This window comes from Phragmites australis, chromosome 17 (assembly GCF_958298935.1).
Source record: "Phragmites australis chromosome 17, lpPhrAust1.1, whole genome shotgun sequence".
Classification (NCBI taxonomy): domain Eukaryota; kingdom Viridiplantae; phylum Streptophyta; class Magnoliopsida; order Poales; family Poaceae; genus Phragmites; species Phragmites australis.
In genome coordinates this window covers 25851242-25869248 of record NC_084937.1, presented here as the reverse complement: position 1 = coordinate 25869248, position 18007 = coordinate 25851242, and the positions used below count along the sequence as shown (strand labels likewise).

General features: G+C 40.1%; 1 protein-coding gene across 2 annotated transcripts; it reads right to left on the bottom strand.

Moving 5' to 3' along the window:
- Positions 1–10757: 10757 nt before the first annotated feature.
- Positions 10758–16043, bottom strand: LOC133897555 (KH domain-containing protein HEN4-like). Of its 2 annotated transcripts, none has more exons than XM_062338320.1 (7): positions 15513–16043; positions 14363–14675; positions 13732–13958; positions 12573–12953; positions 11952–12034; positions 11579–11690; positions 10758–11219 (listed from the first exon to the last, which is right to left on the bottom strand). In XM_062338320.1, exons 1-7 carry the CDS (start codon positions 16002–16004, stop codon positions 11076–11078), a joined length of 1752 nt encoding a protein of 583 aa, XP_062194304.1. In that variant the 5' UTR covers positions 16005–16043; the 3' UTR covers positions 10758–11075. The 2 variants fall into 2 exon arrangements, with proteins under 2 accessions (XP_062194304.1, XP_062194303.1); XM_062338319.1 differs by having other exon boundaries at positions 13732–13983; positions 14256–14675; positions 15513–16042.
- Positions 16044–18007: the final 1964 nt, after the last annotated feature.

The window sequence follows — 18007 nt, the reverse complement described above, 5'->3', positions numbered from 1 at the left end:
TTGTTTGAAAGAAACACCCAACCTCATCGTTGACTTTCACTGCCACACTTTCTTTAATTACAAAGTGTTCTATCCATGAACACCATTGAGTCAAAAAAATCATTCATCCTTAAAGTCTGTTGGGGAGAAGACCATTTTACTTTATCCGTCTTTTCAAAATCAAGCTTAAGGATTACCCCCATTCAATTTTTTTCCTATTCAGCTCATGGATAGTCTATTGTAAAATAACCACCCCTTCCATGATATTTTGCCTAGGCGGAAAGGCAGTTTGTGATTGTCTAATTAAATTATCCGCAATAGAAGTTATCCTATTTAGTCCTACCTTAGGGGAAATCTTAAAACTCATATTAAGTAGGCAAATAGGTCTATATTGTTTGATTTGAGTTGCTTCTTTCAACTTTGGTAGCAGAGTAATTATTCCAAAATTGAGGTTAAAGAGTAGCAGTGTTCCATTATGGAATTCATTAAAAAGTGTCATCAGGTCACCCTTAATCAATTCCCAAAAAGTCTAGTAAAATTTAGCTGGAAACCTATCTAGTCCTGGTGCTTTATTGTGTTTCATTTGAAAAATTGCTTCTTTGACCTCTTTTTCACTAAAATTTGTAGTTAACAATTCATTATCATCATCTGAAACTTGGGAAATATCATCACAATGATCTTCAATCATAGTAATGTCAGCACTATCTGATGGTCCAAAAAGGTCTTGATAGTACTATGTTATATATGATTTTAATTGTTCCTCGCCTCTGATAATTTGATCTGCATGTTCTAATTGAAATATTCTTGTCCTTCTATGTTTTCCATTTTCTACCAATTGAAAGTATTTTGTGTTGCAATCTCCTTCTAGCAACTATGTTGTTTTGACACATTAGTACCACTTAATTTCTTCTTCCCTGAGCATTTGTACAAGTCTTTCTTTCAAACATTGTTTCAAAGTATTTGAGTTTTAGCTTTTTTGTCTAGAGCACCTACTAACTCTAGAAGCTCATTCTTTTCCTTTCTATATTTTCCTTTGAAATTCTTTCGCCCATCCTCTACGGAATTGGCGAAGCCTGCGTATTTTGTCTTGCCACTTTTACAGTGAAAAGTCTCCCCTATTTTCTTTCCTCCATACCATCTCATAAAATCCTTCTCGAGTTAACCAGCCAAGTTCGAACTTGAATATATATTGTTTTGTTGCCCGATTTTTATCCGCTAAGTCGAGTAATAGCGGAGTATGATCTAAAATTTCTTGGGTAAGATCCTCTACCGTTGCTTTAGGAAATTGTAGCTTCCATTCCGTGCTAACTAGAATTCTGTCGAGTTTTTCATATGTTGGAATTGGCATAGAACTTGCCCATGTGTATTTTTCGACCAAATAGTTCTAGCTATCTCAAGTTTAAGCTATGAATCACCGCATTAAACAAGAAAGACCACCTATCATCATATCTATCATTACTCTTCACGTCAGAGTTTCTAATGATATTAAAATCCCCCCAATCAAGACAGGTAATGATTCCACTCTACATGCATAAACAAGTTCAGATAAGAAAGATTCTTTAAACTCTTGATGTGTAGCCCCATATACTGCCATCAACACCCATTGAAAATTATCTCTTTATTCTTTAACTTGATTTTCATATAATAATCCCCATGGGTAATATTTCCAATGTCCAACGCATCCAAGTTAACACCCACTAAAATACCCCCCCCCATCTACCATGTGGAGATGTCCAAGTCCATAAAAAATCTCTTCCTCCACAAAAATGTCTAAGATCCACATCCGAAAAGTTATGTCTACCAATTTCCAACAAAGCAGAAAAATCCAAAGATTTTTCTATAGAAATATCAGATAAAAAGGTAAATTTAGCCTAAGTCCCGAAGAGCTCTGATATTCCAAAGATTCCTTTCATTTGGAATGTTGTAGTTGTTTCATAACTGATATCCCTTTCTTCTTACTTTTGTTCTTCTAGGTACTAGAAGAACTCTTTCTAGGAGCGGCTTTTAAATCACAAATAATATGACTGCCATCGTCATTCGTAACCTCTTCCGTCATTTCACCACATAGGTGACTAAGGGAGAGATTATCGAATCCAGCATCACTATCTGTGCCACTGTCCTGGTCCTCAAAAACATGCTCACTAAAATTCTTCTCTTTTCCATTGCTATGAACATTACTTTTAGGGGTCACGAAAAACCTATCATATTCAATGTTCTTGAGATGATTAACTCGAAGTTTAACTCATCATTATTTGAACCAAAGAAAATACCTAAGTTTTATATATTGGAGACAATATGAGTATCTGATAAAGAAATAATCGAGTTAGCTATACCAATCGTTGTAGAATCAAGATTACACCGCGCTTTTATCATCTCCGCACGATCAAGAGAATGCTCATCACTAGTACCCTCATGTCTCTTGCTCCACCTAGAAGGAGTAGCAGCATTATTTTTGCATTTCTGTTTTGCAGCTAGTGTACTCTCAGTCAGTGGCGGATCCAGCCGGGCAAAGCAGCTAGGGCGAACTTTAAGATGAGATTAAAGAAAAGTATCTTAATTAAGATAATAATTAGGTGAAGCGAACAAGTACCCAATAATTAAGCGAAGCTAACAAAATTCTTAATACCTTTGTATTCTATACGAGTAGTTGTAGGAGTAGGAGTGGCCGAGTGGGGATTACTGTTTCATTTTCTGTGTCACGTCTATCACCAACTCCACTCTCCCTCGTACTTCGGGTATCCAAAGATGTTGGTTTGAAAATCTCTTTATTATTGATGTCTTGATGATCTAATAATTGATATCCTACAAAGCACACAACACACGGTAAGAAATCTCTTCATTCATGATTCATTCATTGCACAATGCAAATTGCATATTTTGCACTTGCACAAAGCAAAGAGTTCTCAATTGCTCATCATCAGTACCTCAAATCCTGAATCTGAATGCCTCACACAGTCACACTCACAATTGGAATCAATCAATAATTGATGTCCTGAATCAATCAATTAATCAATAATTGCCTCACATAGTCAACACACACACACACACACACACACACACACACACACACACACACACACACACACACACACACACACACACACACACACACACACACACACACACACACACACACACACACACACACACACACACACACACACACACACACACACACACACACACACACACACTAACACAGACAACTCAACTGGACAAGCAAAATCAGTTTGATAGCTAACCAGTTTAGTACCTTACCTCGAATGAATTTGTGGCTCACGGCGGCAGCCAGTGCCGGAGTGGCGGAGTGCCCTGTGCAGCAGTGCCACTTCACAATCCAAGTCAATTTATAGTTTATGACGCAATGGTGTCCCATTTAGCAGTTTTGGAGAATTGATATCAAAAGGCTTAAGCAATTGAGCTGGCTAGAAAAAAATTGCCAATATACTACTTCAAAATTGCATGTTGTTGGTTTCGGGGAAAAAATACTGCATGCTATCCTAGTGCTCCATTAATTCGAGACAATTTGTGGAAATGGACAAAGGAGGCACCTTTCTGAGCGGGAGAAAGTTGAGAAGCCCCACGAAGCTAATAGCGAGGAGGAATCCGGTCATCCACCCGACGTCCCGACGCCGGGCTCCTTGTAGCTCCCCGGAGGCTGTGCCCCTGTGTGGGCCTGCCGAAGCCAATGACGTCCTTGACAGTTGACTCCTTGCTCCTTGCCCGCAAGCCACCGCCGCAGGGAGCCCGGGAGTTACGGTTGGCAGGGGCTGATTGGAGTTATGGTGAAGATTAGGAGTCTGATTTGGGGGAAACGGGAAAGGGCGAAGAGGAAGCAATCCAACTGGGCCGATTGGAATCCAACTGGGTCACTGAGCCGTGCGGATGAAAAGGTGCGGGTGTCAGCCTCACAACCCAACTGCCCAAAGCCCCAAATGAGTCTTCTTCTTCCTCGGTTCCTCACAGAGACATAGCCTCACGCAGTCACGGCGCCGAAAATCAATAAATCCTCTAGAAATCCATGAGGAGGAGGGGGAGTCCGCCGCTGGGGAGCTCGGGCGGCCGCACGGGCTCGCCCTAGCGGTGGATCCGCCCCTGCTCCCAGTACCTCTATTTGTCGTATTGTTGCTAAGAACAAGCTACTCCTGGTGTGACCTAAGACTCAGATCTCCAATCTGCTTATTCTTGGACCCTTGTCTTGCTGTCACCAGTTCGAAAGCGCACTGAGCTGCAGCTGCTGCACTCGGCATCAAAGGGACAAGCCCATCATGGCTATCAGGAACTGCAGCCGCTGCATTCCAGTAAAGCACCTGCTCCAGCACGCCAGCAGTGGTGCATGTACACAGTGTTGCTGCATCCTTTGAGTTTTCCTTATGCCAAGCCTCTTTTTCATCCTCTACACATGCTGTTTCCTTGTCATCAACTTCATTCGCCACCTTCCAACTTATTTCGTCTAGCTGTTTATCCACTACGGAGTTAACAATTTATTGTGCTTTCTCACGATAAAAAACCTCCCGTTCAGCAGTTGTGAGACTTTCAAAATTCTAGGTTTCAAGTGTTTCCAAATTGTGTTCTTGTATGTTGGATTTAGATAAAGAATTTCCAGAGTCCTTTTTCCTTCTCATCAACATTTTTAGGCCTTTTAGATTCCCTGTCATGTGAATTTTCCTCCTCGCCCCATTGCCCTCCTCATCCTTCTGATTGTCATCAACTTCCATGTGCTCAATGTCATCTCCCTGGACTCTTGCTCCACTACCAGATGCGTCTCAAACCAATGATTGCCAATAACCACATCCAGAACTTTGGGTATCTTCGCAGGGTCAAGAATTGTCACTTTCATCCTCCCATACTTTTCGCCACATTCAAAGCATCTTCTTTCTTTGAAGGGATTTTCTTTTAAATATTATCCCTTCTTACTATATCCACCTTGATATCTCTTCTACTTCATAATTTTTTTGAATTTTCTCATAAAGAGAGCCATTTCTTTATCATCCTCATCCTCATCATCACTCTCTTCATGATCATATTTGCCTCTTGATGCTTGAGCCTTAAATGTGATATTCTTCTTCTTGACATCAATAGCATCATCATGAAGATCCTCTTGTGACCTCTTGAAAATATCATGGGTGAGAATTTCACTCAAGATTTGCATTGGAGTTATTTCTTTCAAGTTGGACCTCACAAGCAAAGTCACGATAGTATCATATTTGTTAAGCAAAGCTCTAAAAAACTTATGAGAAAAATCAACATCAGAAACATCCATGCCAAGCTCCTTGAGTTCATTTATTATGTTATTCAAACGATTGAACATTTCTCCAATGCTTTCGTTTGGCAATATAGTAAATTTCTCAAGTTGCCCATTGTAAATGAAAGCTTGGCATCCTTAACCAAGGTTGTGCCCTCATGAATCTTTTTAAGTCTTTCCTAAATTTTATGAGCGGTCTCAAGCTTACAAATGCGATTGAACTCATTAAGATCTAAAGCACTATAAAGAACATTCATAGCTTGAGCATTAGCAAGAGAATTTTTCTTATCAACATCGGTAAAATTAGTGAGATCAAGAAATACATAATCCTTATTCACAATATTCCAAAGCTTACCGCCCATAGCCTTAAGATATACGGCCATTTTATCCTTCCAATAGGCGTAGTTTGACCCCTCAAAGAACAGAGCCTTCCCCACATTGACATGAGCGTCACTAGCCATAACCTCTCACAATCACCACCGCGGCTCCTCCACAATCTTCCTTGAAGGGCTCTACGGTGCTACAACCTCCAAGCCGTCTAGGAGGCGTCAACCTCCAAGAGTAATAAGCCAATGATGCTTGCTTGAAGAATTACAAGTACCTAATTGCTTAAACTCTTTGAAATTATACACTAGTTGCTCTCAACCTCTCAAGATGCAATCACTAAGCCAATGGAGAGGGAGAGCAAGGGCAAGAGCTCAAGGTGTTGTATTTATGTGCTACACAAAAACTTACCGTTACTGTGGTTCTGACAGTTCTGCGCAAATGGCGGTCAGACCACCCCCGTACAACGGGTATAGACAACGGTCGAATTTAATTCTGACACAGGCTGGCGATTAGACTACCGCCCTTCTCGGTCAGACTACCAACACAAAAACCTTCTGTACGCGCACAGTTGGATCGGCAAGATACCGGCGGTCAGACTGTCACAATCTTGGCGGTCAGACTGATCGACCTCACGGTCAGACTGCCCACCGAGTAGAAGCATTCCAAATACTTTGTTCCTTGGCGGTTAGACCATGAGACAAGCCGGTTAGACTGGGCAAGAGAACAAATCTAAAAGCCACCAAAGTTATACAGCGGTCAGACCGTCCGAAGGACCGGTCAGACTGCCACTCTCAAGAAAGAGCAAGACTGCTCTGATTCATATACAACAGTCAGACCGCCGCCTGGGCCGGTCAGACCGCTAGCACTCAGAAACTCCCAAAGGCAGTCTTTTCTTCAAATTTTCTCAAACTATAATTCCCAACTCTATATGAAATACAAGTTTGAGCAATTTTGGCACCATGGAAACCTTAAGTAAATACACATCAACCCCTCTTAATAGTATGGTATTTATCCTATAAATTCGGTCAATTTTCTTCTCTAAACACCTTTGATCGGCAAAACAAAAATACCCTATAGTATACATTTGCCTTGAGCTAGCCTTTTTCATGATTTCCACTCATACATCTTCTAGCTCCGCAGCGTCTTTGTAGCGAATCTTTTCATAACTCAACCAAACAAGTTAGTCCACAAAGATGTATTATCATTAATTACCAAAACATGAATTAGAGGCCTAAATGCTTTCAATATTGATACTCAATATAGTTGTATGTATTCTATATATCTATGAAGAATTTCAATTTAAATTCTCCAATTCTATATATAGATGTCTAGGGGAGAATCCGATGGAAGAGTAAATATGCTTAGTGGATAGTTGTACCACTAACTCTATATTAAGGGAGATTAAATATTTTTAAACTCTTAAAAAGAGTAAAGGAAATGTTTTGACAATTGCGAGACACGATGTTGTGATTGTTGGCTCTGGTCGTGCCATAATCACTCTCCATATGTGTACTCAAATTACAATCGATGATACACTATTATATTTTGATTCAACATATACCCTACTAAGTTATAGAGATATCCGTCAAAATGGTTTCAATATCGAAACCCATGATTGCAACAAAGAGAAATATCTCCTCATTACCAAAAATAACAGATATGACAAACAATAGTAGAAAAAATTTCCTTTTTATCTTCAGGATTGTACTATACATACATCAAACCCATATCACATATTGCGTATAAGGTAATTTTTAAAATGTTGACACATTCCAGATATGGCATAATTGCTTTGGTCATCCTAGTGTTAGAATGATGTAAAAAATTATCACTAATTCAATTGGTTATGACATGAATACTGTCAAATTCCTACAATCTTCAGATTCAAGGCGATATTTGTGATCATATCCAACCATTAACTGGATCGTTCAGGTACTTCATGGTCCTCATTGACGCATCTATATGATGGTCACATGTGTGTTTTTTGTCCATATCAAACCATGCTTTTACCAAAATAATTGCTCAAATTATTAAATTATGACCATATTATCCCGAACATAGGATACAATCCATTCGAATGGACAATGCAGCTAAATTCACCTCACGTGCCTTCAATGATTATTGTATGACCTAAGGCCTATGGATATTATACATCTAGTGGATGTTCAACATCCACATCCTAGCTCAGTTGTGCACACAAATACAGATACTGGGACATCAGAACACCTAGACTCTATCGTAATGGAAAATCACGATGAGTCAAAGGATAAATGAAATTTCCATCAAATATATTGATCTGGAGAATCATTTGACAAAAAAGACTATAATTGTCGACACATACTTCTCCTAAAAGATTACAAACGACCTTCTCAATGATCCAGATCCCAAGACCATGGCAGAGTGCTGCAAGCACTCGGACCGGACACAATAGAATGATGCAATCCATGAAGAATTGCACTTGCTCTTCAACAGAGAGGTATTCACATTAGTAATACCTACACCTCGTAACATTTTTCCTGTTGAATATAAGTGGATTTCCGTCTGTAAACGGAATGAAAATAATAAGGTGGTAAGATATAAATCGAGACTTGTCGCACAAGGGTTCACACAGAGACCCATCATTGATTTTAATGAGACTTATTCTCCAGTGATGAATGGAATCACGTTCCGAAATCTAATTTCATTAATAGTTCAAAATCATCTATCTATATAGTTGATAGATGTAGTAACTGCATACCTATATGAGTTACTTGATTCAGACATATATATCAAAGTCCCTGAATGACTAGATATTTTGAAACCAAACTGCAACATGTAATGTGTAAAGCTTAAAAAGTCACTATATGACTTAAAACAGTTAGAAAAAATATGGTACAACCGACTAAAAGAGTTCTTTCTACAAAAAGGGTACTCTAACAATGATGATTGCTCATGTGTCTTTATAAAGAAGTCCTCAACAGGATTTTGTATTATCCCTGTCTATGTTGATGATCTAAATATCATCGGAAATACATAAGATATAGATGAAGCACGCAATCATCTAAATATGGAATTTGAAATGAAAGATTTAGGTAAAACCAAATTTTGCTTAGGTACACAATTTGAGTATCTTCCTTCAGGAATTCTAGTACACCAAGCTGCATATACCTAAAAAATATTAGAGAAATTCAATATAGACAAATCATATCCATCCAAGACTCCCATGATTGTTCGATCTCTTGATATAGAGAAAGATTCATTTAAACCACGGGAGGAGGAGAAGAGATATTGAGATCCGATGTTCCTTATCTCAGTGCTATTGGAGCACTTATATATCTTACAAATTGTACCAGGTTTGATATCGTATTTACAGTAAACTTACTAGCTAGTATAACACAGCTCCACCTAAACGTCATTGGGCGGGAGTTAAGAATATCTTTCGATATCTCCAAGGCATCATAAATCTTGGTCTTCTCTTTCAAAGAAAGCAAGACATGAATATAATTGGATACATTGATGCTGGCTATTTATCAGATCCTCATAATACCAGATCACAGATAGGCTTTGTGTTCTTATATGGTGGAACAATTATTTTATGAAAGTCTTCAAAACAGACTCTAGTGGCTACATCCACAAATCATTCTGAAATAATTGCATTATATGAAACATCACGTGAATATGTATGCTTCGCAGAATGATCAATCACATACAAAAGTCATGTGATATTGGTTCCATTGAATCACCAATAATTATCTATAAAGATAATTCTGCATGCATTGCTCAAATGCAAACAGATTATATAAAGAGCAATATAACAAAATATATTGCCCCTAAAATATTCTATCCTCATAAATTGCAAAATAATAGAGAGATAAAAATCTTGCAAACTAAATCATGTGACAATCTCGCCGATTTATTCACTAAGTCCTTACCAACTTTTACATTCTAAAAATATATTCATGGAATTGGTATACGACGACTGTGAGATTTGCAATGTTCAGACTAGTTGATCCCTGAATAATAACCTTTTTATACTATTTGCACTCTTTTCTTTTATAAGTTTTTTCTATACTGTTTCTCATATAAAATTTTTAATGAGACAATATCTATTTTATTCCTCCTAAGTTTCTCATATGAACTTACAATGAAGAAATAATTGATATATATCATATTATTTTCTCCTTATATTTTTTTTATTGGGTTTTAAAGGAGTTTTAGTAGCATATTAACATATTAATATATTATTTTCTTCTCATATTTTTTCCATAGGGTTTTTAAGGAGTTCTAACAAGAAATTTATATTTAGATAATTAATAAAGGGAAGTGTTACAAACAGACAACTTCTGAGATTAACATGTGATCAATTAGCCTAATAACTACCATAAGTAGTTACTACAAAGAGACACCCGTTCAGTGGAACTGCCACCCGAACGAACATGTTCATATCCTGTATATATGTGTGTAAACTTATCAATCAATAGAGACTGGTTTTCATTCTCTCTGATCTGTCTCTCGACTACTCTTCACTCAAAACACAAAGCATGGGAATATTACAGTGATACAAACGAAAGCATATGAGCAAGATCCTACAAATGTCAGGCTTGCAATTGCCTAGAAGTTCCTTGGGAAGACACCTTCAGAATCAGTCCAGCGTCATTGCTGATTTGCTATTCCTCTCTTACCCTGACGAAGGAACAAGGCCTCAAGACTCAGCGAAGCTGGTCTCATGCATTATTCGAGAGGATTTTTTGTGAGTTGTGGCTCTCTGTCATTCATGGCTTAAGACTCTAAGGTAGCATCAACATACACCTTGGTTAGGATGGAGTTGGCTGTCACTGAGACCCAACGCATATTCCAAATTCTCATGCTCTCTCTTCGAGACTTCCAAGGACCTTAAGCTGTACAAACTGGCTGGTTAATTGCATGTATTAGCATTTCATTCTTGGGCTTGACTGTATCTTACCTGATCAGCTCGACTTGTAGCTCAATGACAATGAGAATGACACCTCGACTTGTAGCTCAATGACAATGAGAATGACACTGAAACCGTACCATTTGCTTTTCTGTTTCCTCCTGGAAAACAGTTCACTGACATGTCCTTGTTGTAAGTCGTGAGGAAGGAAACCTTAAACGGCCTGTCCTGGGCCATATTCAGTAACGTGAATCTCGAGGAGTGGTTGACTCTGGCCGTCTCTGGCACATCAAGACAAGTCATGCCAGCACAAAGTGCAGCTGTAACTGTGACCACAGTCCACCGATGGCATTGCCTGGAAATTGCGTCTCAATCATACAACGCAACTTCCAGGGAAGAGATGATGAATGACCATGAGGCCATGACAAATCTTTGTACTAGTAAAAGATAATTTGCCTAATTTACCAAAACCACAAGACTACAACAATGTACACTGGTGTTGTTTCTGCAACGCATGCATCAGCTGTACCCGCAGCCATCCCGGCTGCAATGGTACACGTACATCCTGTCAGGAGACAAATTCTCCATTTCTCATGGGAATCAAGAATCATGATGGTGTATAATCACCACAAATCAGGTTTGATACAGACCGCAGAAGATGAACGCGTGAATCAGGCTCTGTGCCATCTTAGTTTGTTCAGGGTCCCCACATATAACAACCATTGAGTTTGTATCGCCAGGTTTCGGATCATGGACTGTAATTGAAGCACCTGACATCTGAAAGGTAAACATTACCGAGAGAATTAGGACTGTGAATACTCGAAAATGAACTGCAATACCAAAAAAATAGCACAAGATGTTGATAGGTTTGTTTGGGTCTACAGAGCCAAAAATATCAAGATTTCACGAGCACTATTTTAAGTGACTACAATCTATAGACATATATCATATATGAATAAGTGGTGTGCATGGACTACATTCTTGCAAAAGGATAAACCGACATGGTAACAAGGGTTTTCACTCGATGATAGTAAGTCAAGAACGATGGCATATCCTTGCTGCCTTGATGAGCACAAGACAACAAGAGAAGAATAGGTTAACTGAATGTTAGATAAATAAAAGAAGAGAGTAAGTACCTTTTTTATCTCAGCAAGATCACTGCCATTGGTTCCACAAACAAAGCTTATATACTTGCAAGGAATAACAACTTCAGTTGTTGTACTTGTTGGTGTAGCCACTTGGTTTTCACTGTTGATAAGGATAAATCAGAATAATGTCATAACCTTTTCTTGAAGAGAATCTGCATTCAGTTTTTCCCCCCTTTTTTGGTTTAAAGATGGCACTGATACAGATTTATCTATGGCTTCAAGCCTTCTTCCACATAGGTTCTAATACGAACATTTCAAAGTCTTTAGGATATTTAGAAATCCTAGTTTTTAGACATAAGTGTAAGGACTAATACAAAAGGAAAGAAATAAACTTGAGTAAAACACTTGGCATTTAACTTACCCTGTTACTGCTCCCTTTCTGAAATCTGTGATTGGTACCACATCAGGCATGTTTCTTGGAGCTTCACTGTTTGACTTTGGTGCCTGCACAGGAAAAGGGACTTGATTATAAGCAACTCAACCAGTACACAGACCCTAAACCAGAATGAAATGTGATGCAATACTAACAGCCCAGTACAAAATTTAACAAACTCTGACAGCAGCCCTTCCAAATTAAGTTGCACACATCAGAAATTTGCAAAGGAGACATTCGTGAACACTATGCAACTAACAAACATGCTAAAGAACTTAAGGTTACTTTTAAACACTAGCCCCCTTGTATTTGCCCCCTTATCAACAAATAAATACTCCTTCCGTTCAGAAATAGTAGGTGTATTTCTTTTTAGAAAAATCAAACTTTGCATACTTTGACCTAACATTTAATCAAATTATAAGAATATCTAGTGTATAAAAATTATACAACTAGGTTCACAATTCAAAATGATTTCACACTATATAGGTTTTGTGGATATAAATGATATATTTGGTGAGAAAACCTTAGTCAAAATCCAACTTTAAAGACCGAGCCTAAAAAAATAAGTTTACTATTTCTGAACAGAGGGAGTAATTGTATGCAGCTTACCTCAGGAGCCCAGGTTCTTGGTGATGGCTGTTCTAGAAAAGGCCGAGGACCTCCTTGTTCACAACCATGCGAGTATGCCATCCTATCAGCAGCCATATGTTCCATTGAATGTGAGGGAGGTGGCCGATGATCACCCGTTTCAAAGGGAACCATAGGAGCATCAGCTCTGAAAGAATGCATAGGATATGGAGGCATGCCCCCACTAGTATGTGGCGGAGGTGGTTCTTGTCTGGGTTGGTGAAGAGGGATGTTTCCAACAGGTGGATATGGAGGCATGCCTCCACTGGGGTGTGGGCCATGTGGCTTGGGAATGATGATGTCCCTAATCCTTCCAGTGATATGAATCAATGCATCCTGAATGGATTGGAAGCTACCAATGACCTGTAAAAAGTACTCCAGAAGTGACGATTTCCAATGCATCTGCTCAAAAATCCTCATTCAACGAATTATATTTCCCTTTTAGATTATTATGTATTTATTTGTTTAGTATCTGATCATTTGATCAAGCACAGCTATGAATAATCAAGTACATTTTTCTTTAAAGGGACATTTCAAGTAACCAACTTAAGAAAACTGATTGATTCAACAATGTTTAACTGTTTATCATTTCGAAGTGGTGGCTTTTTTCTCTAAAACTTCACGTGACAAAGATTCTCTGCAGTTCGCTTTGAACCCTGTGTATTCATTTTCCATTAAAATGGTTCTAGATATCAACCACTGGGAATTTTCTTTTCTAATACAACTTGAAGTTGACACATGCTGTTCTTTCCCAGTTTTACTACAAATGATCACTTTGAACACCTTAAATTCTTAGCTGTGAAACTCATTGCTAGTAAATGATATTCACCTCAAGCCAGGTAAAGGAAAAAAGAGCAGAATAGACAATCCATTCAATGTGGTTTGAATCAGATCAGAGTTGATTGACATTACATCAGCCATTCTTAGTTATCTAAATTTGCATTTTCACTACACGACTAGAATTGGAAAAAGAATCACACTCTCACCAGGTGCACTGAGTAGCTTCCATGCATATCAGTGAAACTTTCAAAAGGTCATCAAACTTAGAGACCATTGTAGCATAGCATACACAGAGTACAGCATTACTACTAAGAAATCAAAACAAAGATGAAAGCGAAACCGGGTGGTAGCTGTTGTATACCTGAACCATCTCATCATTTCGTTGTGCACATCTCGGAATTTGTTCATTCCCAAAAATTCGGATGCTAGCTCCTGTTATCTTTCTCATCTCTGCAATAATTGATCCACCTTTGCCTAGCAGGCAGCCGATATGCTGTGATGGAACTAGAAGCCTTGCAGTAGCTGCAGAACTTCTATCCATAGATACCTCTGAGATCCTAGAGTGCACCCGGAGCACTGCGTCCTGAGCTGGAGAATGCATCATGTCAGAATTCTGCACCAAGAAATACAAATCCATCAACCAGTATTCCAGAAAGCAGAAAATATAATTCTTAGGTCAAAATCAATCCCAAATTCCCAATAAAAGTTGAGAGGATATAGAGGCAGCAGTCAACTAGCTACACATTGACTGCCATGTCAGCGCTCGCAGAGAAACAGATTCATATAATAGATTAGCATAAAAAATCATGTTCCCCACAAGGAAAACAAAGCTTTTTCATCACTTGAAAGAAACAGGAGAAAATCTTTTCAGGTCCATAGACACACCTCACGTGCAGATATCGCAACAATACACTCATCTGAATCAGCAATAGGCTCTATAATCTTAATAGAAGCACCAGTTTCACTTTGTAATGCACGGATAGTGGAACCACCTTTTCCAATTATGCTGCCCACCATGTCATTGAGAATTATCATTCTGAACACTATCTCTTGTTCAAAAAAGAATCTAGGACCAGGGGCACCAGCATTACTTGAATAATTCCTTGTGTGGTAATCAGGCATGTGTGGTGGTAAATAGTTTCTTTGAGAGTGAGGATCGATGCCAGGGGGACAACCAGTTCCACCACCTGGAGGCCCAAATGATCTTCCCATTGGAATATTGCTTGTGTCTGGCCTAGGATTATCTTGGAGGCAGGTTGAAACTGCTAACAGTGCTTTCCGTACTTGAGAAAAACTCCCACTTATCTAACAAGAAAAAGTTATCATGTCAGAACGACTTGAATTTTAAAGATTATATATCCAAGGGAAAGATTAAACAGACCCATATAATGATAAACACGAACTATGAAAGCTATCAGCAGTGAAATATAGCATGCAATTCACAAACAGGCCAGTTTAAGTAAGGTTTTTTTTGGATTCAAGTCCCTAGGAATCCCAAAATTCCATTGAGAAATCCCTCTGTTCCAAACATCGCCCCTTAAGTAGCTTTAATATTGCAAGATTCTGATTGACGAAAGTTTCACAATCAGAGCTATGAGTTTCATAATCAGAGGGATGGGATTCAGTCATTATGAACTCGGCATCTCTGCAACAGAAATATACAACCTCCCATGTTGGTTTGAACGAAATATGTGCCCAACTACTAAATTACCTGAGGGCAAAGTACAAAGCAGGGAACACTAACCAAGTTCGCTCATTTCAAACTAATTTGTTCATTTGCGCAGATAAACTTCAACATAAAGAAATACCAGGACCTGCAACGTCACCGCAAATAACTTACAAGAATGGCACAGAGCTTATCCTGCTATATATTATCAATATTACCATACACTAAAAGTATTGTATTTTCAAGATTCTATCCTATCGCAATGCAGAACTTTAGATCATGTTCTGATTCAGAAGGAAGCGTCAATATTTCCGCCAATACTGCAACCAATAGAAGCACACAAGCGCATTCACGAGATACGGCATTCCAAGTTTCTAGCTAACCACACTGGCACGCCGAGAAAAATTTATGAAACTGTTCACCCAAGCAGCGTCAAAGGACCAATGCTACATCAAGAAGGACCTAGAAAGGCGTACATGGATGAGCTCGTCCCCCGGCGCAGCGCAGGGGGGCAGCTGCTCCCTGTTCCGGAACACCCTGATTTGGGCACCGCTCTCCTGCCTCATCCGCTCCACCGTCTTCCCGCCCTTCCCCAGCACGCAACCCACCTGCCCGCCGGCCGCCAGCATCCGGCAGCCCACGGCACCCGACACCTCCCGCTCATCCTCCCCCTCCCCCGCCTCGTCGCCCCCGACCCTGTGGACCACCACGCGCTCCCACGCCCTCACCGCCGCGGCGGGGGCGTCCGGCCCGGAGATGGTGAGCACGGCCTCGTCCCCCACGGGGGGCTGGTCCACGTGGAGGTCCCGAGAGGGGCGGAGCGCGGCGGCGCGGCCGGAGGGGCAGAGCAGACGGAGCGTGGTGGTCGGGCGCTTGGTGGAAGGGGAGGGCGTCGAGGAGGAAGAGGAAGAAGAGGAAGCGGCGGCGGCGGCACCGCCGGCGCCGGACGGGGTGGGGAAGATTTCCATGGGGGTTGGACCTGGACGGTTAAGCTAAAACCCTACTGGTGTAGAAGCTATGTATCGCACGCAGGTAGTTACGGCAACTGCCGGGGCGGAGCGCACGCTCTGCACCGTCCGATCGAACATCAACGGCAGGGCGATGTAGAAGCTATGTATCGTACGCATCACTAATTCATTTAACTTTCAGGGACAGGTGATGTGGAATAGTTCTTAATGGTCATGAACTGCCTAGGAAGATCTAATATAGGGTGAGGGAGAGAATTGGAGTCGATTTTACGAATCTCTGAGAACAAGATATTATGAACAGGCATAGAGACGAGTATCTATGAAATTTATAACCCGATAGTAAAGTCAAATTTATAAAAGTAAATACAATGAAACCACACTTCTTTTTAACTAAACTATTTTTTTTTGATATATAGGTTTTTGCTATATGTCATGCTTGTATGATTCTCTATGCCCCCAAGATAGATTGGGTGAATATGGATCTAAAGGCGAAGAAGTGAGAAATGGATAACAAACAGTGTGATGAGATATCAGGATGTTATGATTTTGAGCAATGGTCAACAACGAGAATAAATAGTGGGGGAAGTGCAAAGGCAACAACACCTCAAGAAGAATATGTTGTGCCTCGATGTAGGAAGCGGCGGCTATAGCGGTAGGATTAGAGTAGAGGAGGAAGGAGGAGGAGGAGATGCAATATATAGAAAGGGGAGGGAGTGGTGAGACCACCAGATCGAGATCTATCGAAATGTAGGTATATTTGGAAACCATCCAAATAAGCTATTTCTTTGTTTTTTTAGTTATTTAGTTTCTAATATTGACCAGTTTGCCCTCGAAGTTATGTCATACAAAGCTTAATTGGGAAAGCCATTCATTCATCTACATAGAACTCCAAACCATTGGTCACTTCTATTGTCCCGCACTCTTGATCAAAACTCATATCGGTCGAGACGAGGGATGGCAATTGTGCCTTCTAACCTGTTTACCCACCGACAAATATCCTAATGGAGTCAGGTATGTTCCTTGTTCTCTGCTCATACACACGTTCGTGGCCAAGTAGCTATGCCCGATGGGCAAACGAGCAAAGTATGGGTAAGGCTATATGTGTCTGTGTCGCCCATTTACCCGTGTAGTCATATGATAAGTGGGTCCAAAGATGAAACGCTAAGTTCACAACCGGCTGCAGGCACAGATAGAGCTCCCTAATTCACATGCCTGCTAGATTTTTCTCGCCCATGAGCAGCCGGCGAACAACAGATATGTTCCGAGTTCTTTGCCCATCGCTCTTAACGGGCATGCCCGGCGATGAGAGTGTTAAGCAAAAACTACTACACTAACAAAAAGCTACGCTGCTTACACATGCCGTCGTAGTGTTCATGTGTGTGCGTTGTGGACCGTGCATGGTACAAGTGCACGTACTCTCTTTCTCTCGGCGACAAAAGATAAGCGGCTGAGAAGGTAGCAGGCCATGAGCGTGCATCTTGTCCCCATGCGTCCCAAGATAACATAGCAGTACAGATCCAGTTCAGTGAGCATACGTTGGCTTCAGTACTGGCCAACAGAATCCTAGTCAGCTCCAAGAGGTCTAGCTTTTGTCAGTTCTCAAACTGCTAACTTTTTACAGCTCAATCCCACAGGGATCGAGAGGAGTAACGTAACTTGTCGGAGCCTTGGACTGTAAGAATTTCTCATGAGTTGCACGAGAAACAGTCTATTTTCTACCGCAATTGAGAGGAATTATCGTGCTCCAAACGAGTTCTAAGTTAGTTTGCACATGTTGAATTATATTTAGTTGTCCTCTTGATGCTGCTAAGCAACCCTGCAAAATGCGCTTAAATGAATTTTTGAATAATCGATAGGGATGGTTGGGTGCTGAAGCTAAGGGATCGGTTGGTAAAGTTCTTCAACCTTCTGATTGTGTGTTGGAAAGTGATTCTGTAGAAGAAGTAGATTATGTGGTGAATATGATTTTATTTGTGAAATCGTTTGGTACGTTAATGGTGAAA